General features: G+C 47.4%; 1 protein-coding gene across 2 annotated transcripts in view; it reads right to left on the bottom strand.

The window, feature by feature from the left end:
- Positions 1–4355: 4355 nt before the first annotated feature.
- UNC13B (unc-13 homolog B) overlaps positions 4356–27992 on the bottom strand; it is a 307612-nt gene continuing 283975 nt past the window's right edge. For both annotated transcript variants that reach the window (XM_066602685.1, XM_066602686.1), the window contains exons 31-40: positions 26339–26416; positions 24461–24549; positions 22053–22205; positions 21168–21291; positions 18452–18508; positions 17112–17192; positions 16699–16846; positions 11208–11300; positions 9489–9648; positions 4356–5824 (exon numbers count right to left, since the gene is read on the bottom strand). In XM_066602685.1, the coding sequence (XP_066458782.1) occupies positions 5539–5824; positions 9489–9648; positions 11208–11300; positions 16699–16846; positions 17112–17192; positions 18452–18508; positions 21168–21291; positions 22053–22205; positions 24461–24549; positions 26339–26416 (1269 nt within the window). In that variant the 3' untranslated portion in view covers positions 4356–5538. The remainder of the gene's footprint in view (positions 5825–9488; positions 9649–11207; positions 11301–16698; positions 16847–17111; positions 17193–18451; positions 18509–21167; positions 21292–22052; positions 22206–24460; positions 24550–26338; positions 26417–27992) is intronic.

The raw sequence follows: 27992 nt of genomic DNA, 5'->3' as shown, positions 1-27992 counted from the left end.
TGAATTCAAACCAAGCAAAAGGAAAAAATTGTGATTTTCGTTTTTTCGGCAATTCTGTCATTTTAAAAACAGCTTTTTTTGTACAGCACACATATGAAGGAAGACTTGCACCCAAAAATGGATACCCCTGTTTGTCCCGTGTTCAGAGACATACCCATTGTGGCCCTAATCTTATGTCTGGATACACAACGGAGCCCAAAATGAAAGGAGCGACCGGTGGCTTTCGGAACACAAATTTTGCTTGAAGTCCTTTTAGGCCCCATTGCCCACTTGTAGAGTTCTTGAGCGCCCAAAACCATAGAGAACCCCCACAAATGACCCCATTTTGAAAACTAGACTCCTTAACGAATTTATCTAGGGGTGTACTGCGCATTTTGACCCCACAGTTTTTGAATAAATTCAAGCAAAGCAAAAGGAAAAAATTTGGATTTTTGTTTTTTTGGCAATTCTGTCATTTTAAAAACAGCTTTTTTTGTACAGCACACATATGAAGGAAGACTTACACCCCAAAATGGATACCCCTGTTTGTGCTGTTTTCAGAAATATACCCATTGTGGCCCTAATCTTATGTCCGCATGCACAACGGGGCCCAAAATAAAAGGAGTAATCGGTGGCTTTCAGAACATAGATTTTGCTTGAAGTCCTTTTAGGCCCCATTGCCCACTTGTAGAGTTCTTGAGCGCCCAAAACCATATAGAACCCCCACAAATGACCCCATTTTGAAAACTAGACCCCTTAACGAATTTATCTAGGGATGTACTGCATATTTTGACCCCACAGTTTTTGAATAAATTTAAGCAAAGCAAAAGGAAAAAAATAGGATTTTCATTTTTTGGGCTATTGTGTCAATTTAAAAACAGTTTTTTTTGTACAGCACACATATAAATGAAGGCTTTCACCCCAAAATGGATACCCCTGTTTGTCCCGTGTTCAGAAACATACCCATTGTGGCCCTAATAGACTTACAGGACCCATGGCTAGGCCTACAATGAAAGGAATACCCGTTGGATTTCAGGGTACCACTGAATAAATTTCAGGCCCCATTGCCCACTTATAGAGCCATTGAGCGGCCAAAACTATAAAGAACCCCCTCAAATGACCCCATTTTGAAAACTAGACCCCTTAACGAATTCATCTAGGGGTGTACTGCGTATTTTGACCCCACAGTATTTGAATGAATCTAAGCAAAGCAGAAGGAAAAAGTTCCGATTTTCAATTTTTTTGGCAATTTTTTCAATTTAAAAACAGTTTTTTTGTACAGTGCACATAGGAATGAAGACGTTCACCCCAAAATGGATACCCCCCGTTTGTCCCGTGTTCAGAAACATACCCATTGTGGCCCTAATCTACTTACAGGACGCATGGCAAGGCCTATAAAGGACGGAACACCTGTTGGATTTCAGGGCAGAACTGAATAAATTCCAGGCCCCATTGCTTATTTGTACAGAATAAAGATTGACTCCCTAAAAATTCCCCCCCTCCCCCTCCGCGCCCTTTTTGGCGTTCGCAAATCTTAGATAAAAGTAAAAATGTGAACTGTGTAGTATTTCCGAAGACAGGGGTAATTACGGAGGCTGGTTGGAATGGGCCCATGGGGCAATAAAACCGGGTATCCCCCCCCCCCTCCTCTCATGCTTTTTGGGGGTATTTCATGACCTCAGTGGCGGGTATGGGGTGTAAAAAGTGGCGTTCCGTGAGTCTCCGTAAGCTTGATGAGGTCCGGCGGTCTCACACAGAAGGCGCTGAACAAGGTGCTCCTGGAACTGCAGGAAAGCGAGCGTTCCCGGGGCTTCTTGTAAAATACGTATCACAGGTAGCGGTCTGAATAACGCCGGGCTCACGCGGGTGCAGGCGGAATCCGCTTGCGGAGGCCCACAGCGGATCCCATCTGTGAGCCCGGCTGTGACCCTGCGTACGGCTGCGTAATGTACTGCGCATAACTGCGTACTCACACAGGCGGTCATGCACAGTACACCATTGTTTGTATTTCCCGCACCATCGCTTAGCGATGACATGGGTACCCGCAGCCCGTATACAATGTAGTTGCGTATGGACTGCGGGTATATCCGCGACCATGGAGCACAATGGGCTCTATGTTGCCGATATCCGCAGTAAAATAGAACCTGCTGCGTTCTCTTTTCTGCGAGTGGATTACGCAATTCTGACCCGCTAATGTGAGCTGAATTGTGTAATCCAATGCGATTGATCTGCATATTACCACGGATCAGACGCATGCGGAATCCGTCATTCCTATCCGGTCATGTGAGACCGGCCTAAGGTAGATCGCTACCTTTTTATCACGTGACTGGGGAACGCTCAACGAGGCCATCCGTCACTGCTCCAGGCTCTCTGTGACCGTTGGTCGCTGGGAGCAAGGAGATTTTAAGTTTCCTGGGCTCCCTGACTCCTGCGCATGTGTCCGGCTTTTTGCCGGCAATCGCATGTGCAGAATCCTGGAAGGTCCACGGAGGAAGATCGCGTCGGGATTCAAATACGCAGGCCTCCGGTAAAAAGATTCATCTCCTCTCACCGATCGCATCAGTGAGGGGAGATGAAACTTCAAATTTTTTTTTTAACTTTTACGTGATCGCCATTATTGGATAATGGCGAACACGTGACCAGGAACCGCTCACCGCGGACCCCCATTACATCTCCATGCTCTTGGCTACGTTTTGTAGCCAGGAGCAGGGAGAATTTAAATTATCCTGGCAATCCACAGCTTTTGCGCATGCGCCCGCCATTTTGGCGACGGGCGCGTGTGCAGAAGCTGTGGTAAGGTCCGCGGATAAATCTGGGGGCCTTAGGTACATACTTTCATCCTCCCTCACGGATATGATCCATGAGGGGAGATGAAACGTACGCTTTTTAAACTTTTAAAAACTTTTTTTTACTTTTTTTTTTTTTACTTTTTTACACTTTTTTCTCACTTTACATGATCACTGTCATCCATTGGATAACAGTGATCATGTCCCCGGTATAATCTCTCTGCTCCTAGCTACACATGGCAGCCAGAAGCAGAGGGATTTTAAATTTCCCGGGGCTCGAGCCCGTCTGTTCACGCGCCCGATGTCAATCATCGGGCGCGCATGCGCAGATGGGGATTCGGGTCCCGGGACATCGGGACACCGCTGAGGACTGGGGGTGAGTATTTTCACCTCCCCTCATGGATCCGATCCATGAGGGGAGGTGAAACTGACTTTTTTAAAACTTTTTTTTAACTTTTTCGCGATCGCCGCTAACCATTGGATAACGGCGATCGCGGTACCGGGGACCGCTCACCGCAGTCCCCGCTGACATCTCCTGCCTCCCGGCTACCTACAGGAGCCGGGAGCCAGGAGATTTTAAATCTCCCGCGCCGCCGGGCCTTCTGCGCATGCGGCTGACGTAATGCCGCCTGGCGCGCATGCGCAGAAGACCGGCTTCGGGCCCCGGAGCGGCAGGAGAGCGGGGAGCAGCGTGCCAGACCTCGGTGAGTAATTTCAGCTGCTCCGATGGATCCGATCCATCAGAGCAGCTGAATCTTTAACTTTTATGTACTTTTATTTACCTTTTTTGCGATCGGCGCTATCCATTGCATAGCGCCGATCGCAATGCCGGGGGGGGCTCCGAACAGCCCGGGATGACAGCTCCATGCTGTCAGCTACCTGCGGACACGGACAGCATGGAGCTGTCACGTCCACAGCCCGAGGGGCACTATTCTCTGCAGGAAGCATGTTTTTACGTCCTCAGAGAATAGAGCCCACTTCGGGAGGACGTAAAAACACTATGGGCTGGTCGTTAAGGGGTTAAGAGCTATGCCAGTCTGTGGTGCAAATCACTGAAAAAAGACAAATGAACACAAAAATCACTTCCAACGGCCGGCAATACTTACAGATATACTGATACAAGGGCAGATATACACCACTTCCTTATTAAATGCAGACAGCTAAACTGCTATATGGAGGAGCACTGTATAAGTGCAAGATACTGTATACCTGCCCTTGTGTATATTTTAGCAGTATATCGGTTAATATGGCCGCTGGTAGTGATTTTTGAGTTAATTTATCCTTTTTCTTTGATTTGCTTGTAATGTGGTAGGTATATGAGTGGTTGTTCATCAGTATCTCACACTTGGGCAATGCTCCTCCATATAGCAATCTGCCTGTCTGTATTCTGCTGGGAAGTGGTGTATACCTGGCTTTGTGTATCATTGTATCAGTACATTGAAATTCGCTGCTAGCGGCCAGCCATACTTACCAGTCTGTGATGCACATATATGCGAGGGCCACTTGGGATAATGATATACCACAGTCATGTGATAACAGCGTAGCAAACAGTTTTTTCCTGGTGAAATTAAGAGACAACCAGATGTGAAATGCTGCAATAAAGATCTTTATTGAGGACTGAGCTATGTGATCAGTGACAATGGCACGTACGATAACAAGTCTACATTATATTCTTGCCCTTTAGGCTCACTGTACACTTGCGCCCCCATGTGGCGGCTGTTGCACTGTACAGGCAGTACCAGGGGAAGTTGCAGTCTTGGCAGGAGCAGTAATAAAGACTACATGCCTGGGGAAGGGTAACAGGGGCCGCTCATGTCTGTACAGGGTAGATTACACAGATGAGGGATGTATAGTGTAGAGCGCAACTCCGGAGCCCCGCTGGGAGTAATCACACCGTATAGTACAACGATAGGAGGAACGTTCTCCATCGTGTCTTGTTCTTCTCACCCACAGTGGATCCGATGCCGAATGCAGACACCTCATCCCCAAATTAGTGCAAAATATAACATAAAAAAAAAAAAAAATTCTATCCATCCTCCAGCTGTAAGAAAACTGGCGTTAGCTGCGGATCACCAGCCGAGCGATATATGGCACATTATGTATAGACAGTGTAACATTTCCATAAAGGTGCATTCTGCAGACTCATCAGTAATACAGACTATACTACTAGACCGCATAATGATGCAAAAAAAAAAGTTGTGACAACAGATGGAGGCGAAACGTTACAATGCAGCTCCTTCGTGACGATAAAACGTGACCTTAAAACTGACGAGTTATTTAAATATGTTAAATTAAAAAAAGAAAGACAAACATCGTGTACTGCGAAGAGGAAATGACGGAGGAGGCTGGTTCCGCGGCATATTGTTTCCAGCTGCCGTACAACCCACAACTTTAAACTACTCTGCGTGACTTCGCCTTTAAGGAGGACTGAACTCCGTATCCGCGAGCAACACAGTCCTGCACCAAAGTCGTCGGCGACTTATTGCATTAACAGTCACATAAATAAAATCGTAGTCACTAGCGGCCATCTTGGGGCGCCCAGAACCCGTTGCGCCTCAGAGGACGGAGTAAGTCATTTCATATAAATATCGTATGTACAGGACACCAGACGCCTTCTGCTAACTGAAGGTTTCATGCGGCGCCAGGCAATAAAAATAAATAATTTGCGCAGCTCGCCGTCCGCTTCTGTCCACTTGTGCAACTTATGGGACAGGCAACTTGGAGGCAGCAAGAGGTGAAAGAATTGGCACATGGGAGAGGACACGGTCTGGGTTCAGCTGCCCTCCTCTGTAGAGCGGGTCTCTGACTTCAGCTTGACAAACTCCCGGGCAACCTCATCATTGGTCCTTTGGGAGAGGATGCGCAGGATGGTCAGTCCAGTTTCGTCCATGTGGATCCGGCGTCCCAGCGGACACCAGCACGCACAGCTGCCTTTGTCAGAAATGTCCCGCAGCTGAACCACTGCTATTCCCAATACATGGTCTTCACGAGCAAAGCAATAATCCTTCACGCACACCTGAAGCTCGTAGCATTCTGGCCCATCCTCATTCCCCAGAATACTAGAGGGAGACACAAGGATTACGGTCACACAGATATGTACTATACCGCAGTGGCAGACATGTTATACAAAGACAGCATGAAATTCCCACCATCAATTCACCAAATGCTACAAGTCAGGTCACTGCCCTCTAGTCAATGGATAATCAGTAATGTCAGCCGTCTCTAGTGACTGAATAGGCTGTTCTCTAGTGAATGGATAGTCAGTGATGTCACCAAGAATGCAGCCTATTCAGTCACTACAGATGGATGACATCACTGCCCTCTAGTCAATGGATAGGCTGCTTTCTTAGAATTTTCCTCTGGTGCTAGTGACTGGATAGGCCGCATACTCCACGATGTCATCCATCTCTAGTGACTGGATAGGCCACATACTCAGCCACGTCATCCATCTCTAGTGACTGGATAGGCCGCATACTCCACGATGTCATCCATCTCTAGTGACTGGATAGGCCACATACTCCACGATGTCATCCATCTCTAGTGACTGGATAGGCCGCATACTCAGCGACGTCATCCATCTCTAGTGACTGGATAGGCCGCATACTCTGCGACGTCATCCATCTCTAGTGACTGGATAGGCCGCATACTCTGTGACGTCATCCATCTCTAGTGACTGGATAGGCCGCATACTCAGCGACGTCATCCATCTCTAGTGACTGGATAGGCCGCATACTCTGCGACGTCATCCATCTCTAGTGACTGGATAGGCCGCATACTCCGCGACGTCATCCATCTCTAGTGACTGGATAGGCCGCATACTCAGCGACGTCATCCATCTCTAGTGAGTGGATAGGCCGCATACTCAGCGACGTCATCCATCTCTAGTGACTGGATAGGCCGCATACTCCGCGACGTCATCCATCTCTAGTGACTGGATAGGCCGCATACTCAGCGATGTCATCCATCTCTAGTGACTGGATAGGCCGCATACTCCACGATGTCATCCATCTCTAGTGACTGGATAGGCCACATACTCCACGATGTCATCCATCTCTAGTGACTGGATAGGCCGCATACTCAGCGACGTCATCCATCTCTAGTGACTGGATAGGCCGCATACTCTGCGACGTCATCCATCTCTAGTGACTGGATAGGCCGCATACTCTGTGACGTCATCCATCTCTAGTGACTGGATAGGCCGCATACTCAGCGACGTCATCCATCTCTAGTGACTGGATAGGCCGCATACTCTGCGACGTCATCCATCTCTAGTGACTGGATAGGCCGCATACTCCGCGACGTCATCCATCTCTAGTGACTGGATAGGCCGCATACTCAGCGACGTCATCCATCTCTAGTGAGTGGATAGGCCGCATACTCAGCGACGTCATCCATCTCTAGTGACTGGATAGGCCGCATACTCAGCGATGTCATCAATCTCTAGTGACTGGATAGGCCGCATACTCCGCGACAGCATCCATCTCTAGTGACTGGATAGGCCGCATACTCCGCAACGCCATCCATCTCTAATGACTGGATAGGCCGCATACTCAGCGACGTCATCCATCTCTAGTGACTGGATAGGCCGCATACTCAGCGAGGTCATCAATCTCTAGTGACTGGATAGGCCGCATACTCAGCGACGTCATCCATCTCTAGTGACTGGATAGGCCGCATATTCTGCGACGTCATCCATCTCTAGTGACTGGATAGGCCGCATACTCAGCGACGTCATCCATCTCTAGTGAGTGGATAGGCCGCATACTCCGTGACGTCATCCATCTCTAGTGAGTGGATAGGCCGCATACTCCGTGACGTCATCCATCTCTAGTGACTGGACAGGCCGCATACTCCGCGACAGCATCCATCTCTAGTGACTGGATAGGCCGCATACTCCGCAACGCCATCCATCTCTAATGACTGGATAGGCCGCATACTCAGCGATGTCATCAATCTCTAGTGACTGGATAGGCCGCATACTCAGCGACGTCATCCATCTCTAGTGACTGGATAGGCCGCATACTCCACGATGTCATCCATCTCTAGTGACTGGATAGGCCGCATACTCCACGATGTCATCCATCTCTAGTGACTGGATAGGCCGCATACTCCACGATGTCATCCATCTCTAGTGACTGGATAGGCCACATACTCAGCGACGTCATCCATCTCTAGTGACTGGATAGGCCGCATACTCCACGATGTCATCCATCTCTAGTGACTGGACAGGCCACATACTCCGCGACGTCATCCATCTCTAGTGACTGGATAGGCCGCATACTCAGCGACGTCATCCATCTCTAGTGACTGGACAGGCCGCATACTCCGCGACGTCATCCATCTCTAGTGAGTGGATAGGCCGCATACTCAGCAACGTCATCCATCTCTAGTGAGTGGATAGGCCGCATACTCAGCAACATCATCCATCTCTAGTGAGTGGATAGGCCGCATACTCCACGACAGCATCCATCTCTAGTGACTGGATAGGCCGCATACTCAGCGACGTCATCCATCTCTAGTGAGTGGATAGGCCGCATACTCCGCGACGTCATCCATCTCTAGTGAGTGGTTAGGCCGCATACTCAGCAACATCATCCATCTCTAGTGAGTGGATAGGCCGCATACTCAGCGACGTCATCCATCTCTAGTGAGTGGTTAGGCCGCATACTCAGCAACATCATCCATCTCTAGTGAGTGGATAGGCCGCATACTCAGCGACGTCATCCATCTCTAGTGAGTGGATAGGCCGCATACTCCGCGACGTCATCCATCTCTAGTGACTGGATAGGCCGCATACTCCGTGACGTCATCCATCTCTAGTGAGTGGATAGGCCGCATACTCCGCGACGTCATCCATCTCTAGTGAGTGGATAGGCCGCATACTCCGCGACGTCATCCATCTCTAGTGAGTGGTTAGGCCGCATACTCAGCAACATCATCCATCTCTAGTGAGTGGATAGGCCGCATACTCAGCGACGTCATCCATCTCTAGTGAGTGGATAGGCCGCATACTCCGCGACGTCATCCATCTCTAGTGACTGGACAGGCCGCATACTCCGCGACGTCATCCATCTCTAGTGAGTGGATAGGCCGCATACTCCGCGACGTCATCCATCTCTAGTGACTGGACAGGCCGCATACTCAGCGACGTCATCCATCTCTAGTGACTGGATAAGCCGCATACTCCATGACGTCATCCATCTCTAGTGACTGGATAGGCCGCATACTCTGCGACGTCATCCATCTCTAGTGACTGGATAGGCCGCATACTCAGCGATGTCATCCATCTCTAGTGACTGGATAGGCCGCATACTCAGCGATGTCATCCATCTCTAGTGACTGGATAGGCCGCATACTCTGCGACGTCATCCATCTCTAGTGACTGGATAGGCCGCATACTCAGCGATGTCATCCATCTCTAGTGACTGGATAGGCCGCATACTCCGCGATGTCATCCATCTCTAGTGAGTGGATAGGCCGCATACTCCGTGATGGCAGTTCCGTGTCATATGTCACTATTTAACAGATAGAGGGCATTTTCTCAGTGATGTCACTGATCTCCACCAAGGTTACAGCCTATCCATTTAGTAATGTCATACATCTCCATTGAATTGTGTTCTTAGTGATGTCATTAGTTAACGGACATACTGCACGCTCTCACTGGTTTTCACATTTCTTAACACCTGAAATATCAATTCTCATTGAGGACACAATTGTACTTACAAGTGAAAGGTTTCGTTGTACTTGGGTGCCCAGTTGTTGCTCTTTGATTTAGTGGTGAACTTCCGCTTTTTATCACTCTGATGAGGACCGATCATGGTGGCCTCCACAAATGGCCTAAACATTCCCGTTGTCTGCCATTTCAGGTCATTTGCTGCCACCACTGTAGGAAAAGCAGATACAAGCTTGATAAGATGGCTGATATGTTTAATGACTTCCCCATAGTGACCAGAATAGGTAATGGGACCACCTAGTAAGATAGGTACAGGGTGGCCACAGAAAAGTAGCAAGGCTTCACACTCTTATGAAAGTGGTCTAATGGCTCAGTCACACGTGCGCCAATCCGCCCGTGTTTCTGCACGATAAGACCGCTGCACTGCAGGTGCGAACGACTCTCCGCACCGGCCGGAAGAAAGAACACATGGCCGGCAATGGAGTCGGTCATGCAGAGAGTCATCCGCATGCGGTGCGGCCGTCTTATCGTGCAGAAACACGGGCGGATCGGCGCCCATGTGACTGAGCCCTAAAAAAAGAAAAAACTCTGTTATCCATAGCAACCATTTACAGGACATGTTTCATTTTACCTCAGCAGTGTAAGGAATGAAAACTGCGCTGTGATTGGTTGTTATGCGTAACAGAGACAGAATTTCTTTTAGACAGCTTTCATAAAATTGTGACTGTACAGTACTGAGATTTCCGTGTTTTGCAATTAAATTTTTTATGGTCATTTCTGTGTAATGTTATCGAGTTTCCCTGAAAATAAGATCCTGTCATATTTTTTGTCCCAAAAGAGGCACTAGGTCTTATTTTCGGGGATGTCTTATAATACTTACCTAGCAGGCTTGGTCCAGGTCTCTCCCACTGCTCTCCGGAGCTCTGGCGCGATTCCTGCAGTCCTCAGCTGCCTGCAGAAGATCACTTCCTGGGTACAGGATTCATAAATCCCTCTTTCAGGAAGTGATGGCTCTGATTGGTTTTCTGCATGCTGTTCAGCCAATCAACAGCTATCGCGTTCTGGAGGCGGGATTTATGAATTGGTCGAGCCAATTCATATTGTGGCTCAGCCAATTTATAAATTCCTTTTCCACAACGCGATTGGCTGAGCCGTGGCGCTCAATGAACCAATCAATGCAGGGCTTGAAGAACCAATCACGTAGAAAAATCAGGCTAGGTCTTATTTTGGGGGAAACACAGTAGTATAAATATACATGCATATTGATGAAAATAGTGATTTTTGCTGATTTTACAGAAACAAAAATCACAATTTTTCACATTGAAGAAAGGTAAATATCAAAGCCTCATTGTCCTGATCAGAAAAGCAAAATGTATAGGGATTAAAGGGGTATTACTGACTGGTCATCAATCATCGATGTAAATCCACAACTCTGGATCCCCGGCGATCAGCTGATTCCTGGCGCAGCTGTGACTGCGGTCAGTGAAGGATGCACATTGTGCCGACTATAATACAGCAGCCCAGTTTGGTACTGCAGGTACAGCTTTCACTGAATTCAATGAGAGCTGCGCCTGCAATACCAACCCGGGCCACTGCACTATGGTCAGTGCTTTCCGCTTCCTGCAGTAGCCATAGTGACAGCTGCATCAGGAATCAGCTGATAGGCAGGGATTCTGAGCGGTGGATGCCAGCAGACATTCGGGAGCTCTGCCCAGGCTTTATATCCCTAGTGCTGACTGGACAATACCGTGCAGCCATGATCAGCGTACCTTTCACTGTCACCTTCTGTTCTCCGGTCCCCGGGTGTGTGAACAGGTCTATCTGTATGGACACCTCGCCTACAGGGTCATCAACACCAGAGCCTAGAAAGAGAAATATGTGTATAGAAGTGCTATACAACACGCCCCGAGCTCCGGCTGAGGTTTGGTAGTGGATGGTATACCGGACACGTCCCTGTAGTCCATGCGTGTCCCATCCAAGGTCTGGACTAAAAAGTTATTTACGGCTTGGTCACATAGAAAAGTTGAGAAACTATATAGATGCTAATCTTGGTCTTAAAGGGAATGTATCATCTATACATCTACTGCGTTCATAGAATACAGACAGTGACACGGTTTACATTTTTTCCAATCGGTTTTTATTTTCTGATTTTATTTTTTTTTATTCTATACGCTATAGATGACTATGGGGGTTGGCTAGCTGCAGTTAACAGCATTTAGCCTTGTGGACTGCAGACACAATGGATAGGAGGTGACCCATTGACTTCTATGGAAGAGTGCGGCAGGCATGTTCTGTGACCTATGCAGGAAGGGGGAGGAGGTGAGCTGTGACCATTTCCTATTGTAAATGGTGGATACTGTGTTATCTATGTGATCCTACCTGTGAAGATAATGAGAGATGGCTGAAAGGTTTTCTCTAAGGAGTAGGAAGGATATGTTAGCTGCATCTTGGATGTTCCGTGCGCCCAGACAGAAATCTACAAAAACTGGGAGCTGCAGCAGATTTCTGGAATCATTTTTACATAAATTTGTCAGTCTGGGGGCAGCCACACGCCGTTTTCAGGTAAGTGGCGCAGGGCAGAGTAACGTAGCGCTCACAAGGTCACACAATTTTTGTGTAAGCGTAGCTTGTGCCAAATTGTGCATTTTTTAATGCCAAAAACTGGTTGACAAGTCTCTCTCCTTACTTCTACAATAGAGGATTTCTGATGACACATTTCCTTTAAGTTCCATCCTGCCTTATACTCTACTCACAACCAAAGCTGCATTCACAATTTTGCTGTCTGTAACTTGGAGTCCAACAACTTGGCACCCCCTAATGGTTTAGATTACATTCCTTATAGGACTTGTCCACAACAATACATCCTTCATCTCTCCACTGGCTGTGCCTGCTATTGTAATGTAGCTGCAATACTACATACAACCAGTGGACCGGGGTGGCACTGTTTTTGGCAATAGTTTTTCTAATCCGGGACAAAGTCTTTACTGCTCTGCACTCACTTCCATAACATATGTGAGATGTAGTGTTTCTATAAGATTACCAGCACTGCAGTAGACACTAAACCTCCCACCAAGGCAGTAAGGTCCTGCACCCCGACACCTACCATAGCAAAAGTCCAGGAAATCTGTGAATGCAGCTCTGGTGGTGAATGGAGTATAAGATAACTCAATTATTTAACTTTAAGTCCATTAAACAAGTAAAAAGAGGTTCAGAAGCAGAGTTCTGTTTCCACATAGTCCTCAGCAGAAGAGGACGCCTCTCTGGCTTCTTATTGAAGACACGGCAGACACAGAACAACATAAAGGACCGATGGAGTCAAGAACATGGAGGACGTCTACAAGCACTACACGGGCATCTATACATTACATGGTCCTAGCAAACAATCCCCATCTACATTAACACACAACAGGGAACATACAGGAATACTACGGCTGGAGACACGGATTAGTAGACTTACAGACCTTGTGGAACTAGATGTTCCAGCATGTTTAATCAGGCAATGAACTCCTTTAGAAGGATCACCTTATAGTAGGATACAATCTGCTATCACACAAGCCCCATGGTTAACAAGCCTCCCCATTGTGGTTTACACTACAGTGAGGTCCGACACTACAACTAAAGCTTGGAACAACCTCTGAGCACCAGCTTACATGTAGAATTCATGAAAAGAAAGATTCTAAATTCCATTACTTATCTTGTACTAATGGTAAATTACATCCTGTATTATACTCCAGAGCTGTACTCCCCTATTCAGTGGATGTAGTCACTGTATACATACATTACTTATCCTGTACTGATCTGGAGTTACATCCAGTATTATACTCCAGAGCCACATTCACTATTCTGCTGGTGGAGTCACTGTGTACATACATTACTTATCCTGTACTGATCCTGAGTTACATCCTGTATTATACTCCAGAGCTGCACTCACTATTCTGCTGGTGGAGTCACTGTGTACATACATTAATTATCCTGTACTGATCTGGAGTTACATCCTGTATTATACTCCAGAGCTGAACTCGCTATTCAGTGGATGTAGTCACTGTATACATACATTACTTATCCTGTACTGATCCTCGGTTACATCCTGTAAGTAATGTATGAACTCAGAATCAGTACAGGATAAATAATGTATGTATAAAGTGACTCCACCAGCAGAATAGTGAGTGCAGCTCTGGAGTATAATACAGGATGTAACTCAGGATCAGTACAGGATAAGTAATGTATGTACACAGTGACTCCACCAGCAGAACAGTGAGTGCAGCTCTGCAGTATAATACAGGATGGAACTCCGGATCAGTACAGGATAAGCAATGTATGTACACAGTGACCCCACCAGCAGAATAGTGAGTGCAGCTCTGGAGTATAATACAGGATGTAACTCAGGATCAGTACAGGATAAGTAATGTATGTATACACTGACTCCACCAGCAGAATAGTGAGTGCAGCTCTGGAGTATAATACAGGATGTAACTCAGGATCAGTACAGAATAACTAATGCAATGGATCGACTAAGTTACTCAAAATGTTCAGGGGTGAACCTCCGTTTTAATCATCTCTGTATAGGTGTAGCGGGGGTGATGTGGAAGGTGTCACTCACTAGTATGAGGGGGACTGGCTCCTACGTGGGATTTGGTTGATTTCTGTATAAGTACATACTACAAAGATACCAACACACATACCCTTCTCGGGGCGAATGTCCTCATTAGCCGTATACCTAACACCCTTCCCATCATGCACTGAGACATGAACGCAAGAGACAGCAGGCGAGAGAAGAGGAAGAGAGAGTTATACAAAGACAAAGCACACAAGATTGACAAGTGAAGATAACGACATGCTTTACAGAGACTGACTGTCCTCAACAACAGACACAATCAGATCCACAAACATGAGGTGGGATCGTCCTCTTCTGGCAGGAGATTCTTCTTACATCTGCTATTGAGAGAGCTGAGTGATGGCAGCTATTATACCTCAGCTTGTTACCCAGCTCTCCCAGACTCCTGAGCGGCAGATCTTTCTTGTTAGATTGTTTGCGGAGTGCAGCTATACAGATTTAGTCCGATGTAAAGGGGTTGTACCAAGATATATGTACTTCTGAGAGCGGGGGTCCCATGTCCCCACCCCCCCACACTCCTGCTCCTCGGTGTTTTTTTGCCTTCCTCTGAATCAACATGGGGGGGTGGAAACAGGCTGAACTAGATGGACATTGTCTCCCTTTAGCCCAACATACTAGGTTACCCACAGTGGCGTCAGAAGGTTGCAGAGCCCACATTGAGGACGACAGGGAAAATGAGACCTCCATTCTCAGGAGCGTTGAGGGTCTCAGCAGCGAGACCCCCACCAATCAAACATTTATCACCTATCTTGATACGTCATTTAAGGGGTTTTCCCGCCAACATTTATCCCTTACCTACATGATGGGGGTTAATGTTAGATTGCAAGGAGGTGGGGGGGGGGGGGGGGAACAACTGGGACCCCCAAAGAATCTAAGATCTGCACACACTGTATTCTCCATGAGTGGTGTACATATGTTACCAGCTCTCCATTCACTTCTATGGGATGGAGGGTGAGTGGTGCACTCGGCAATCTTCCTCCATCCCTTACATCCCATGAATGGAGCGTTGACGTCTCATGGAGGATACAGAGCATGCAGATCTCAGGGTCCCAGCGGTTGGACCCCCCAGCGATCAGACATTTATCTCCTATCCTGTGATAACGGATGGTATGAGTGGGAAAACCCCATGTTACACACAAGAGGTGAACACACCTGGAGAGGCGGGAAACCGGAACAAAATGTGATGTGAATATATTATAAAGGTTACAATTTTCATCTACCTAGTCATGAATTTATGTAATTAGTGGGATGCCATGTCAGGATCAGGATGTCACACTGATCCCGCAGTGAAATAATCGGTTCCCTGTGACAAAGAACTCCGAACACAGCAATCATTAAGCGCCATGTTTTTGGTGGTTGCTAGGAAATCCCATAATGTAAATAATGATGTCATGGGGATTCCTTCTGCAGACAGTGTGCATGTGGGGACAGCAGGGAACACATAACGATGTCCCCCCTGATAACCTGTCATCATAGTAAAAATAATAAATACACTGAAATGTATATAAAAAAAGTAAACATAAAAAGCCCCCCCCCCCCGCGCAGAGAAGCGCACACCTCTCTAAACCCATACAGTAATTCTAGACCTCCTGCATGACACGGACATGCCGCCAAGCTTAGTCTCTTCTACCCGGACCCCATCTTCTTCAGCACCTTTACTTCAAAGGTTCTGTACTCAGCCATCATCCACATACAGAGGCTGCAGCTAAGGGGAGGGACATTTACATCTACAATCGGGTGACATCATACATTATACAACGCAGGCATAGTGGATAGTGTTATACTCAGGAGACTTAGGGGGCTGATTTGGGGGTAAATGTTAATGGGACAAACTATCGTAAAAGGGGTTGTGCCAAGTTATAAAATCATTTCCTATGCACAGGATAGAGGATAACTTTATGATTAGGACCCCCGTCGATCCCGAGAACTGGGGTTCGGTCAGTCCTTAAGTGAATGAAGCGGAGGTTGAACACACACGCTACTGCTGCATTCACTTCAATGACCGCGCCGGAGATTACTGAAGTACTTGAACTCTGTCCGTAGACCCCAGCACAGTCACTGAGACGAATGGAGTGGCCACGCACCTACATGACCTCCACTCCATACGGGACTCTGTTCTCAAGATTAATGGGGTCCCAACAGCTGGACCCCCACTGATCATAAAGTTATTCCCTATCCTGTGGGCAGGGAATGACTTTATCACTTAGTACAACCCCTTTAAATCACAGCATGAGAAAATGAGAGAATTCTTTTTTTCTTCCTGACAATTCTGCCTAAAAACACCTACAATTTTAGATGATAATGTGCCAAAAAAAAAGAAACAAAAATACTTTTGGGACAGGGAGTTTTTGCTCCGTACCTATGCACTGCGGCACTGACAGCGGGCGCCCGATCAATTGATCGGTGTGGATTCCGAGCAGCAGACTCTAGCCGATAAATTATTGATGACTAATCCTAAGGATAGGTTATCAATAGTATTTTCCTGAAAAAAAACCTGTAAACAACTTGCTATATACAGTACATGTATACAGCTAAACCCCTATAGCTTCACTTCAGAGGTTAATCAATGCTATCTCCTTGTTGACCAGCAGAGGGCGCTGCTATACAGCAAATTTCAGATTCACCATGAGTGTGGAGTACAATACCTTGTGTTGTCTGTGTCTGCACAAAAGTTTTGATGAGTGTATCTGTGGTCTGTGTGTACAGAGACAAGGCGTAGCGCAGAGACTGTAAGTCCGCGCTCTTCTCCAGGAAGGTCTTCTTTAAGCCATTTCCTCCTGCGTGGAAGTATTGCTGGAAAGCAAGAGAAGAGACTTAAAGATGTCTTGTATCCAGGAAGAGAAGGAGCATCCAAGAAAAACCCATCATGTATCTCCCTAAACCCCTGCCTCAAGTTCCCAGACTACTGAGAGGCTATAAGGATAACTGTTGTGGGGCCCCTTCCTCTTTGGTGGCCCCAAACAGGTGTAACACACAGGACAACCCCGGAATAAGGTGAGGTGAAAAGTGCGAATATAAATTATCTATGTGGGGCTGCAGCGATGGCTCCAGCACTTACCTTGATGGTATCCAGAGCCAGATCCATCACAGCGCACTGCTTTGGGGTCAGACTGCGGGTCTCTTCTCTCACCATATGATCCTGTAAGGACAGAAGGGGTTTTACTCATAAGTCACTAAAAGTTTGAGGAGTGAATTAGTGATGACTTCTCACTTTAATGGGACCAACTGCTCCGAGCCGTGTGACGGATGGACATAACACCACATACAGTCCTGAGAAAAGGCCTATAGTGCTCACACATCAGCTGATCATCAGTAAGCACTGAAAGCTAAACCATATGAATGCGCAAATGCAACAAGGGCATGTGATTAACGAGATTGTGACTGCATAACGAAGCATAGAAACCATTTAACCCTTTCCAATCCACTGTCTGATTTTTTCCTACATTCTGATTGAAGCTTGTACAGCTTCAATGTCAGAAGACGTCCGGCAGGGTATTCTTACCGTCTATCGCCAGCCACTCTATTGTCGGAGCCTCTCTACAGCACACACACTGGCTTTGGCCAGCAGATGGCACCGTTGTATAACAGCAAAAAGAGAAATCCAAAATTGTATTGGATAGGGTTAATACAGTTGAGACAACAATGGTGATATCTCATCACATGACGGTACAATGCAGGACGGATCATACATTAGTAAAACTGTGCAGCAGAAAATCCGCAGATCTGCATCAAAATTCCTATTAGTTGTTGCATTCGGATTTTGAAGCAGATTTTACTCCCTCATTCGAAGAGGTGAAATCCACAGAGAAAATCCACAGCATAAATTGAAATGCTGGAGATTTAAAGGGGTTCTCCAGGAATTTACTATTGATTACCTATCCTAAGGTTAGGGGTTCCGCCACTCGGGATCACCGCCAATCAATGATCGCAGGGCTTGCCGTTAGTGCTGACAGCGCTTGAAGCAGATAATGCTGTCAGCACTGGAACGACTTACTACTTTGCATTGACCAAACCGGGTCACTGCAATGTTGACAGGACTATCTGCACCAACAATGGGCCCCCTGATCGTCTGATCCGCAGGAATCCCGAGTGCAGGACCGCTACTGGTCAACTACAGATCACTTCTCCTAAGCAGAGTTCAGCAATACTGGGCAAACCGTTTAAAATCTGCAGCGCAGGTCCGATTATACTGAGAATTATTTACCGCAGTGGATGAGATTTCCTAAAATCTGAACCACATTGCTTAAACTATAAAACACTGCGGAGAATCTGCCAATTTCCATGTAGAAAATCCGCAGCATTTACGTAAAGGGTGAACATACCCCATTGGCTGCACAAGCAGCAGGCATGGCAAGAGCGCAAGCAACGCTACAAGACGCTCAGGCGATTGCTACGTACCTTCAGCTTCGATAGTTGGCCCAGCTCCTTGGCTGCGCTGAAGATCAACTGTGTTCCCTGAAGAAGCAAAGAAGAGAAAGAAGAGGCGTTACTTACAGGGCTACCTGCAGGATGTCCTCCATCCACAGAGCTGAGAAGGATGTCAGACCGCTGACATGATATAACGCCTGATATAGTGGAAGGCCACTAGTCTGATGAATTCCTGATAATCTAGCAGGAAACTATTTTGGACCCCAGACGGAACAAGAGTACAAGAGAGCGGCAGTTCTGGGGACAAGAACACAGGCGTCCTCGGGGACCTTTAAGTGCCAAGATACCAAAGCTGCACATGTGCAAAGGGGACTTTAAACCGTGGCAATGTAGAGGTACCTTTACACGGGGTGATTATCACTGGATACCGCTAATTCAGGGGACAGTCGTCCCGTGTACAGATGGCTCCACAGGGCAGTAAGCGAGAATACGTTTACATGTTGTCGTAGAACTAAAATCCAAGTGATTGTCAACCCGTGTAAGCAGGCGTTGATTAATCTTTGAGCGACTGCCTGTTCGCAGTGATTGGAGGCAGGTGGCCCTAACAATTTCCGGTCGGCTCTGCCTCCATGCTTTGTACGACTATCGCTCCTGCGTAAAGCCCAAGAGTGATAGTCGCTGGGACAGCTGTTGGGCACTAATGAGCCTGACAGTCATCTCGCATGCAGGTACCTTAATCGTCAGCACATGTTGCAGTCAGGACCCCCGGGTGTTCACGATCTAAAGGATGCCAGATTATTGGACTTAACGTGCATTGCTAAAATACAATTTCCCAGTCCAATGCACACAGTTTCTTCACATCATACTAGTCACTAGTGCAAAGCGAAGGACACTGTACTACAGTCCCAAACAGATATCTCATACAGTATGATTGTGCAGATGAATTGGTAGCAAGTGCCTCACGCCTCATTAAAGCGGTTGTCTCCCTTCCAATTGTTACCATTCACTTAAATAGTACTCAGCTTGCAGTACCAAAACAGGCCACTACGCAATGTACGGAGCTGTCTGCTTCCTGCAGCTAAACCGTTTGAAGCGGGACAACCCCTTTAACACACTATAGCATGCATACTCTGCGTATGTCCAGTCTAACCGGCGTTATAATATACTCTATGTAAAATAGATTCAACGGGACACGGGTCAGACGATGACCAGGTTAAGAGTTGTGACGAGGGGGGAAGTGCGGAGCCAATGGTAACATAGAAAGCACATAGCCAGGGTTATCCAAGGGATTTTCTTCTGTGGTGGTGGTGTGTCACATGAAGGGTTAGACAAAAGGTCTCCTGGGGTAAAGGTGTGCATGCTGCACTAATATGCGTGGGGAAGGCGCAAGGGTTTTCTAAACTTACCGTCTGATGACAACAGGAGTCCACCCGAAGGAAACGGGAAAACAGAAGTCCGTTAGAGAAGTAGATAACAAGTCCGGTAACTCTTAAAGCAACCCTCTGGTCCCAGGACAAAGTTCCATCCAGGGACTGGTGGTGGCGTGTAGTTCTACCGGCTGCCAGTCCTCTGTGCCATTGGCCTACGGATCAGTCTGTCTGTGGGCCCTTTTTCCATTTTCCAAGACTACTACCATACTCTTAACTATGCATCTGTAGTCTGAGGCAACTGATGCTGCTCTCCGATTGGCCAGCACTCAACACGTGAACAGTCCAGGCCAATAAGAGAGCAAATATTGTGCCCTGGTAGTCTAACACAATACGTGTGCACAGCATGTAGCAGGAAGACAGAAAATTGTGGTAGCCATCTTTAAAGTAGATCCAAGGAACGACTGCGCAGAGGACAGATGGCAGGAAATATAAAACTTCCCCCTCCAGTCCCTGCACAGAATTTTGTCCGGGGACCAGATGGTCGCTTTAAAAAAAGGTACAAAATGGGTATGCACCCCAAAATCTAAATCTGTCCACTGCAGGCTGCCGTACGGAGTCATTACAGCCGTGCACACAGGACTCCGCTCATTACCGCTCATGCAGGGAGCTCTGTGGTCACACGATGGTGGCTCTACACAGAGGGGATAGTTAGGGACAGCAACAGTCTGCAGACCCTGCAAACAGCCCCTCATAGCTCAGCCTCTTGGATCCTTGTAAATGTTCAAAATGTTGTCTATCATGAGTAAAGTTGAATGTGCTCATGGGCTGGACACCAACATGTAAGCGCAGGGTTGTCAACTACCCAGAAATTCCTGGACAGTCCGTAAAAATAGGGCAGTTTTTTCAGCGTCCATGAATTTTTGCGGCTGGTGGAACTTGAGCGGGTTATTATGACTGCAATTATATTCATCATCATTCATTATGGTTTCCCAACGTGTCCAAAAAGAATTCTGTCTATCCTTTATTTTTGGATAAGTTGTACAGGAAAACGAAAAATTCAGGTTTGCAACCCTGGCGCAGCGGTTCCCACACCAGACCCCTCTCCAGCACAGACAATGTGGGGTGAAGCGTGTCAGCTACTATCACCGGCGGCAGCTGCGCTTCTTACTATGCAGCCGCCACGGGGGAGATTAATATCCCGGAACCTCTCAGCTCTGGGGAAGCCTTTTCCAGGAGGTTGGTTGAGGAATAGCTGGGCTACCAGTAACCCCTCATATGCGATCACCCGATTCCCCACCCAGACCCCCGGGGTCGGAGGAGCCTCCTTGGGCACCACATATCCTGATTGCAGTTTCCTTTACAGAACCAACACTCACCGACTGGTCTGTAAGGGGAGGCAGGACGATCATCTTCTCCATTGTGTTCATCACCACCCTCCAGAGATCTTTCAGGACGCGCTTCAGGACGGTCTTCTCACACACGGTGGCAAATAAGGTCAAACTGCAGGGAGCAAAGCACACAATCAGGAAACAAGGGCAGTGCCAGCTAATACAGAGGGCACAAAGACGCGATAGAGCCTAGAGGCCATTGTTAGGGTAGTAACTACAGATGCTGCCTCGTTTGGTATAGAATTGGCCATTTCTCTTACAGAGAAAAACCAATGAAAGAAACCAAAAAAGTTTCTCTCTGCAAGGGCTTATTCATGGGGGCAACTTTCACATCCGTGTATTGTCCGTGTTTGCAATGGATCTTTTACAGTCAATATTGCTTTTTTTTTTTTTTTTTGAAGGTCCACGTAAAAAAGTTGCTGCCTGTCCTGTTCTGGTCTGATTTCTCGGGTGACAGTCACCCATTCAAATCAATGGGTGCTTGGGAAAAAAAACGGACAAAAAGTACACACACAACGGGTGTCCGTGTGCTCTCCGATGAGTGTTGCGTGCGAGTTTCTGAGGGCCGAGAGAATCTGTCCGAATTATTCCGTATTCCTAACCTGAAGCTAACAACAAGCCCCACCATCACAGACGACCGTCCGGCACCTCCTTGAGGAGACCAGTGAGGTCGGCTATCGCACACATTTTCCCGTAGATGTTCTATTGCTTTGTTCAGATTTTCAGCTTGCCCCGTCCCTCTGCCCGCTACTTCTTGCACTTCCGTGTTTGCCCGCGCTCCCTCCTGTATCTTCCTCTCCTGGCAGAGTTTTTCTATTTATTTTTATACATTTTTTAACTTGAGTGAATACAGAAGTGTTATTTCTCACTCACTTTCCATCCAAGAAGTCCATCAGGGGGCGAAGAACATTGTCTGCATCCTGTGCCACCGTGTTCCTAGCGTTGGCAGGTACGTTCCCAGTACCCTTCACGTGGCACAGGATCTCTGACATCTGCTTAGTACATTCATCGATCCGGTACTGGAAACTGAGGAAACATCACAAAAAAAGAGACGCAAGTCAGAACAGGAGCCCCATGTGCCCTGCTCTACAGCCCCATCAGCACCATGTGCCCACACTGTGCCCTGTTCTACACCCCCATCTGCACCATGTGCCCACAGTCTACCGAGTTCTACACCCTCATCTGCACCATGTGCCCACACTGTGCCCTGCTCTACAGCCCCCATCTGCACCATGTGTCCACACTGTGCCCTGCTCTACAGCCCCATCTGCACCATATGCCCTGCTCTACAGCCCCATCAGCACCATGTGCCCACACTGTGCCCCGTTCTACACCCCCATCTGCACCATGTGCCCACAGTGTGCCGCGTTCTACACCCTCATCCGCACCATGCGCCCACACTGTGCCCCGTTCTACACCCCCATCTGCACCAAGTGCCCACACTGTGCCCCATTCTACAGCCCCATCCAGCAGCTGCGGTTGAGCAGTAACAACCCGCTGATTACATGGACACATGATGCCGGACGGTCCGTGTGGATGTACACCTGAGTGTTACTCTTTGCTCCCTTCTTGCTGGAATCACTTATGTCGTTTATCCCTGGCCTGGAGCAGAAGCAGTGAGCGTCCTCATTAAACCTTACTGTCAGCCTTGTTCATAGCCGTCGCTCTAACACATCCGGAAATATACAGTGTCCTAGAGGATTAACATCAGGCGGACGCCACGGGGTGCAGAGACAGAGCCTTGTGAGTCAGACTAAGCATGATGCAAACTGTCCTGAGTAATTACATTAGCCCATCGTTATTAACACCCCATGACGGCCGGCGCTGCCCACCAATCACCCCTACACCTATAGCTCCACTTATGCCCCTGTTATACCCCCCTGCTGCTCCCATTCACCCATGAGGATAGGACAAATCTCCCTCCTGTGGTGGGATGATGTATTGTTACAGCTCAGTGAGCAGGAATAGATCAAAGTAGGTTTTAACCCTTCAACTACCAACCATTTTTCGTTTTTGCTCTTGTTTATTTTCATCCCCGCACTCCGAGAACCATAGCTTTATTCTTCCATCGACTCAGCTGTACGAGGGCTTATTGTTGGCGGGATGAACTGTATTTACTATTGGTGCCATTTAATAGATTAGAAAATGGGGAACTTTTTTAAAAGTTGAGAGTAATTAAAAAACAAAACGCAAAAATGTCATTATTAAAGGGGAAGGCGGGGGAGTTGCTTTAGCAGCACTCATGGTCCAGTAAAAATGACAGCTTCATCCTCTAGTCAGCACCGATCCGCTGATACCAGGTTTATAGATTTTATGTGTCACTACTTAAAAAAATATATATTAAAAAGAAAAATTCTTTTTGTCATCATATTCAGGCCTCCAACCTTTTTTTTCCCGTTGATGCCGCTGGGCGCTTATTTTGAAAGGGTGAGCTGTATTTATTGCTATTATTTCTGGGTAAACACGACTTATTGATCACTTTTTATTCAATTTTTGTTGGTAGACAAGATGCCCAAAAAAAGTAATTCTAGCATTTTTTACGGTGTTCACTGTGTAAGATAAATATAATAACACAATACTTTTGTACGCGGCGAGGACGATTAGGATTTGTTGTATTCTTTTTTGGGGGGGAAATGGATTTAAAAAAAAAAAAAAAAAATTAAATTTTTCTTTTTAAAGGTTTTATTTAACACATTTTTTTAGTTCACTTATGGGGCTTCTACTTGTGATCATTTGACCACTTCTACAATATAATGTATATCATTTTTCTTGTTCACCCATTAAGTCCTTGGCAGGGCTATATTGTGCCATAGGCAGAGCTTAACATGGCTAAATACATGACAGCCCTGTGAGTCTTTACTAGGCCCAGGGCTGCGATCGCATCATAGGGGAGCTAATGAGTCCAAAGGGGGACCCTAACCTCTAGCCGCAGTCAGAACTGAGTGCACATGTAAGCTGTCAGACAGCCTTGAACGGAGCTGGCTGCGATCACAGCAGTTAGTGTGGGTGTCTGCTGTCAGAATCAGCCGGCATGGCTCCCTAGCCCATTTCATATCCACTCCGCACATCTGTGTGCCAAGGAGAGGGGAGGAGTTAAAGGTTTCAGATGCAAATAATAATGTGTGCATTCACTGGCAGCAAGCAGAGATTTTAAAAATGTTAAGAAATTGAACTACAAAAGTAGATTAGAAAGTTGCAGAAGTCCTCATTATACAGCGATTAGCTCTACAGAAGACTGGATGACCACTGTACCTTCTTCCTATACTTGAGCTCCCACTCACCTATTCCCGAACACAGCGCTAAGTTCATCCAAGACGTTGTTGAGCTTCACCTGGAGCTCCTTCAGGGTGTCGCTGGCCTCGGGATCCAACTACAAGACAAGAAAGACCCAGAGCTAGAATGATGGCCGTCATCCGAGCTGTAAACCCCCATGTGATGCCTTGCCTTAGATGAGGTCCCCTGGGCATTTCCAGTAGGGCTCCAGATTTAGCGTGTGACCCCGGCTTTCAGCCGCAGACACGGCCCAGCTTTTGTGTTGGATTTAACAAGCTAGTTATCGTAGTGGGAAGATATCGTTAGAGAGTCTCCCCGCCGGAGACATCACGACTGCTCGCATCAAAGGAGCCTCGGCTGCACATACAGCGCTCCCTATCTAATGCTGGGATGAATAGGACAAAACCAGAGAGCACCCGCTGGGGGCCCACAAATAGCACACAGCCAGGTGACACCAGCTATAGTCGGGCACCGCCATGCAGGGGCACCATGCTTCACATTTACCCTCCAAAACCACAGGAAACATGCCAAGAGAAAAGAACTATTACCAATTCACTTGGTGATTTATGACTCTCATCGTTGTTCTTTACTAATAGGAACTCTCTTTCATGCAGGTTTCTAATTTTAAATTAACCCCTCATCCACCTCTTCTGCGCTAAACTGTCCTCATCTGCTCTGAACTACTATCATACACCCCTCCCGCTACGCGCCGCCCTCCCCCGGCCCCCCTCCCGCTACGCGCCGCCCTCCTGCGGCACCCCTCCCGCTAAACGCCGCCCTCCTGCGGCACCCCTCCCGCTAAACGCCGCCCTCCCGCGGCCCCCCTCCCGCTACGCGCCGCCCTCCCGCGGCCCCCCTCCCGCTACGCGCCGCCCTCCGCCGGCCCCTCTCCCGCTACGCGCCGCCCTCCGCCGGCCCCCCTCCCGCTACGCGCCGCCCTCCTCCGGCACCCCTCCCGCTACGCGCCGCCCTCCTCCGGCACCCCTCCCGCTACGCACCGCCCTCCTCCGGCCCCCCTCCCGCTACGCGCCGCCCTCCTCCGGCACCCCTCCCGCTACGCGCCGCCCTACTCCGGCACCCCTACTGTTAAGAACCACCATCTCACCATTTCCATAATGCACTTCTCTTGCTTTGAACTAAACTACTCCCCATAAAGCATATTTCCTGTGCTGATCAGCCATCAAAATGTGTTCGCTCCCTGTACTTGCACGATTTTTCTAATGTTCTGCCATCTTCTCCCATTTCCGCTTTGTGACTATGCCCTACTGTGTCTATTATACTATGGCCTGTTCTAACAGGACAACAAGGCCACTAAATAAAAAGAAAGGCTGTGCAACCTATAATGTGAAGCCTCCCATAGACGCCCAAGTTGGTTGCTTCATAAAAATATGCAACCAGTCCATTAGTTTTTCCCAGCTACATGTAAAAGGCCAAGTTGTAAAGATGGAACTACAGGGGGTCAAAACTCTGATAATGATTCATTCCAAGCGAAATCTAATATCTTCTATCGGGTTTACACTGAATCCTCCTGGATTTGTTAAATGGCAAGAGGAGCTCCGAAAAAACACGGGAGGTTAATAAAACACTACGGTGCAAGAAAATCAATGGCGCATCACAAGACTGCAGGAAAGAAATAGCAGCAGGACATTAATAAGACATTAATTGATGCTCCGGATAACATTGATTGCTCCGGGCCGCAGACTCCATCGATGCTCAGCAGAGGTCGGAGGAGTCCTGTGGGGAATCCCACAGCTAGAAAGGATGTGCTAATAGAAATCACACAGAGCCCCCCGGAAGTCTCCCAGCTCCTCACAAGATGCGTCACATTCTTATAGGATGCAGAGTAAGGCCAAGGCTCCATGTGATAGATGAAGATTACTAGTCACCTCTTTTCCTCCCATGGCTTCAAACATCTTCTCTAGCTGCACTCGGAGCTGCTGAACGTTGTTCATGAGGATGCAAGGCTGGAAGAGAGAACACACAATGACTTCACTGCAGGGCCCCAAATTCGGGGACTGAAGGGCCAATGAGATGGAGATGAGGGGTTATGTAATACATAGGTGCTGCTTATCCTAAGTCTGTATCCTCTTGCCAATTTCTAAAAGGTGACAAGTATACAATGTTAAGGATGCATCTGTTACCATGGTTTTGTAAAACCTGAAGTGGCAACCAGCTGAACTGTGAATACAGCTCTGGATGAAACAATATAAATAAAAGCAGCATTCCACATGAAGTACACTCCTATACATATTGTATCATTCACAAACTAGGGGAAAAAAACAATTAAAATTAATTAAAAACACAAATAAACAAGGGTTACCATATTCTACATTGGCGCCCTACTAGCAGTGTAAAGAGGTAATACATCATATGTAAAAAGGAAAAATAAGCTATAAACTCACGAGTATGCCAATAAAGCACATTAGATACAAAAACACTCAAAATGAGGCAACCAGGAAAAAAGGATAGCAAGAATGCTGCATAGCATAAAAAACAACCCCCAAGCGTATCACTAGCAGTGCCCTGTATTGGTGGAGAGTAGAATCATCTCCCTTAATGAAGCTACATAGCATAGATAGCCCTCAGGCGTATCACTAGCAGTGCAGCGCTCTGGCCATCACAGTCCCCTGCTTGCTTCATATATACGTGGTTGCTTCATTTTGAGCAACACATGTTTATTGAATGCCATATTGTCTGGCACTAAACCTGGTGTCATTGGACGCTGCCTCATTGATTACTAATTGGACTTTTGGCAATTCTTTGCACTTACTTAAAGTGTGTAATATACTACATGAACACAAAATACACCATGATGTATGCACTTTATCATCATACTCTCAAAGGGAACCTGTCAGTCACCACCATCTCACCCCTAAAAACTAACTTCACGGGCCAGTAGGGGATTAAACATCAATCACTTTTAATGTCCTCTTTCTATTGAGCCCTGCTGCAAAGTCCCACAGTACTAGCTTGGCGTATGCAAATCAGCAGAGAAGAGTCATCTGTCCAAGAAGAGTCATGTAGATTTAGGAGCTTTCGAGCTAAGCATGCCCCTTTCTCTGGATAGACATGGTTTACTGTGTAAAGCTGTCCGTCAAGAGAAAAGGGATGTGCTTAGGCGGGCAGCTCTTACATCAGCAAGACTCTTCTCTCCTCATTGGCATATGGCAAGCTAGAACTCTGGAACTAAATTGCAGAGGTACATGGGCTCGTTAGCAAAAGAAAGGGCATTAGAGGGGACTGGATTTTTTTTACGCCTGCCAGCCAGTAAAGTGAGTTTTAGAAGTGAAATAAATGTTGGTGACAGATTCCCTTCAGGGTGCCTGTCCACGGGCATGATTTCACGCCGGCCGAAGCTTTCCATGGCATTGCTATGGAAAGCGCCAGCCCCGTGTACAGGAGTGGAGAATCATTGCGATTCTCCGCTCGCGGCGGGCAATTTGCAGCATTCTGCAAATTGCCCCGATTCTCCACGGTCAGCCTATCGGAATAGGCTGACCGTCGGTGATTCGGCGGCGGCTTGGGCCCGTGGACAAAGGG

This window comes from Eleutherodactylus coqui, chromosome 5 (genome assembly GCF_035609145.1).
Source record: "Eleutherodactylus coqui strain aEleCoq1 chromosome 5, aEleCoq1.hap1, whole genome shotgun sequence".
NCBI classification, from domain to species: Eukaryota; Metazoa; Chordata; class Amphibia; order Anura; family Eleutherodactylidae; genus Eleutherodactylus; species Eleutherodactylus coqui.
This window is presented reverse-complemented; position numbering and strand designations above follow the sequence as displayed.